Below are 2,796 nucleotides of genomic sequence, written 5' to 3'. Positions count from 1 at the left end.
CATTAGTTATTAAAACATTTATTTCATGATTTCACCAAAAAAAAAAAAAAAAAAAAAAAAAGAGAAAGAAGTAGAAAAATAAATCACAAGTTGAAAAGTTCCACTATTAGTTATTAACTGATTGCAAATTTATTTCATAATGAGGAGCCACAGCTTAACCAGATGTTGATAGGGTCTGATGCATAGGCATGAGACATTCCAATAGGTTTTGCATGTTCCTTGGGTTTTGATAATCATAAAGGAGAAGGAAATAAGATACAGATCATACAATCATTAAATCTAGTTCCAGTTTAGAAGGCACTTTTCCTAGTTCTTCCACATGGGAATAATGCTAATGCAATCAAGTTGGCATCAAATCCAGCTTTCGGCAACCACACATTGTATATTGATTACTATTTTATTCAGGAGAAGTATCAGGCAGGGATCATTGCACTTCCTTGGTTCTCTATTATGATGCACATTACAGATGTGTTTTAGGCATTGACTGGTACTGTGCAATATTTTCAGTCAAAAAACTGGCACCTATTGATCCATCCTTGTCAATTTGAGCTGTTTTAGAAGATGATATGTTATGCATTATATTGGTTCTACATCATGGTCATATGATGTAATGGTGCTGTATTTAGGGGTATGTATATCCTTTCCTGATATCTTTTAATTGGATACAACCCAAATGGTGCCAAGGAATAATGCAGAGTTTTTATTCTGACCAGTATTACCTAAAACACCAAACACCCCACGTTTTCCGTTCGAGATTGAGCAATCCAGATTATGGGTCATCTGTGATCTGGGCAATATTTTTAGCGACCCAAAATTATGGTTTTATATTCTTAATATTGATTAAGTAAATGAAAATTTATATTTACAATGAAGATACTTCTACTTTTATTATTTGTTATAAATTTATAATATAACACTAAGCATGCAGGGTCTATAATAATAGCATCCATCATTTCATATATGAATTAAAATATGATTTCATATACAAAACCATATTGCATACACATTGTATGTATTGGAGTGACGGATATGAACCTACCCCTAGCGTACCACGTAATGGAGGAAGTAGCAATGTAGCATATTGCATGCTGGTTCCCATACTATGTACCAAAATGACCCACGATCCAGGTAACCATGATTCGGACACTGTTTAAATTTTTACAACATAGGTAATCATTTTGTAAATTAATTTCTTACTCCCAAAATTAGTTATTTCAATATTGAAGGAGTTGTTCCCAAAAGGAACAAGACATCAACCAACAGATTATGAGGTTGTCTTTAAGCCCACCAGTTGCTCTGTTATAGGATCTTGCTAAATCCCCTTTTTAAATTTAGATAAAGTCAGTAAATGTTTTAGCTATTAGACTATCAAAAATACATCGACGGCATCGATTCTCAAATTAGCAATATGCTGACTTTCATTTTGTAGGATGCCAGAGGCAAGGAGATTGAGGATGTATTGATTCTCTCGGAGATCATTTGTACCATATGGACTATATGGACTTGGTTCAGGTTAGGCATTGCATCTCTTGCATCATTGTGCATCGAGGTTAAATTCATTTTCACAAACTTGTATGTTTTAATCTTTGGAATTACTTCATTTCCAGGGCCATCATCAAAGTGGTGCAGATATTACTATTGCTTGTCTCCCTATGGATGACAGGTATCAGTCAGAACCAATTCTTGTGGTTGCAGAATCTGAATGAGATTTACTCATATAAATATCTATCAACTACCTTTTTCTTCAAAAATTTAATTCATGGTTTTATACTAATTTGGAGCATCTTTCTTCCTTAACAGTCGTGCCTCAAACTTTGGTTTAATGAAGATAGACAACAAAGGAAGGGTTCTTTTCTTTAATGAAAAGCCCAAAGGAGAGGAATTGAAAGCAATGGTAATTATCCCGATACCTTTATGTTTGCATCTACTGATAGGATTAGACTGAAATCATACCTCGTGAGTATGAAGCGAGTCTACAATTTTGCATGATTGCGTGATCTTCATTTCAAATTCCTTAGGCGGTGGATACTACAGTTTTGGGCCTTTCACGAGAGAAGGCAGAAAAGAAACCATACATTGCTTCCATGGGAGTGTATGTCTTCAAGGAGATACTCTTGAATCTTCTAAGGTATGGTTTTCAAGCTGCATATAGATTCTATGATTTTTAAAAGAAGATGAAATTGAAGTTTGTTAAGAAATGTTCCCTACATTTCTAATCCAGTGAACCGTCACATCTTTTGTTCGAAATGAGTGACAACGCACATGAATTGGCATGCAGAAAATATACTTGAAGTTCCTTGTGTGATTCATTACTATTATTACTCTTTTCCAAGTCATGATTCTTCTAGGATAGTTCCAGTCTCTGTGAACAATTTTCAATCTTGATTCTTCATGGAGGTGCCAAACCTCTAGTTATCCCGACACATATCTTGCGCCTCATCAACCAACCCAATTTCAGCTGACATTCTTTTGGGCCTATAGATATCCAAAAACAAAAATCAGACATGCATTTTATTCACACATCATGACACCAATTATAAATGTTGGTGAAGCAAATCATACCAAACAACGCACAAGGAAGTTATTTGATACCCAAGGAAGTTATTTGATACTCCAGCAGCACATGATGCCTAATATGCAGGCACATCAATATGAACAAGTTAACTTCACACATCCAGTGCAAGCAGGTCTTGCTGTCTGTGTTCTCTTTAAAGCTGTCCAAGTATCTGGTTGGAAATTATTGATAAAGAATAGAAAACCAGACTGCAGAAAGGAAAGATTGACCAATTCAGAACA

At 34.9% G+C, this 2,796-nt stretch overlaps 1 protein-coding gene across 1 annotated transcript; it reads left to right on the top strand.

Annotated features, from left to right (window-relative positions):
• The first annotated feature begins 589 nt into the window (after window positions 1–589).
• LOC131234936 (glucose-1-phosphate adenylyltransferase large subunit 1, chloroplastic-like) lies at window positions 590–2,321 on the top strand. The gene is made up of 4 exons (XM_058231940.1): window positions 590–1,512; window positions 1,608–1,663; window positions 1,801–1,894; window positions 2,019–2,321. The coding sequence occupies exons 1-4, from the start codon at window positions 1,489–1,491 to the stop codon at window positions 2,166–2,168; spliced, it is 324 nt and encodes a 107-aa protein (XP_058087923.1). The 5' UTR covers window positions 590–1,488; the 3' UTR covers window positions 2,169–2,321.
• The last annotated feature ends 475 nt before the right edge of the window (window positions 2,322–2,796 follow it).

Source organism: Magnolia sinica, chromosome 19 (genome assembly GCF_029962835.1).
Source record: "Magnolia sinica isolate HGM2019 chromosome 19, MsV1, whole genome shotgun sequence".
NCBI lineage: Eukaryota > Viridiplantae > Streptophyta > Magnoliopsida > Magnoliales > Magnoliaceae > Magnolia > Magnolia sinica.
This window is presented reverse-complemented; position numbering and strand designations above follow the sequence as displayed.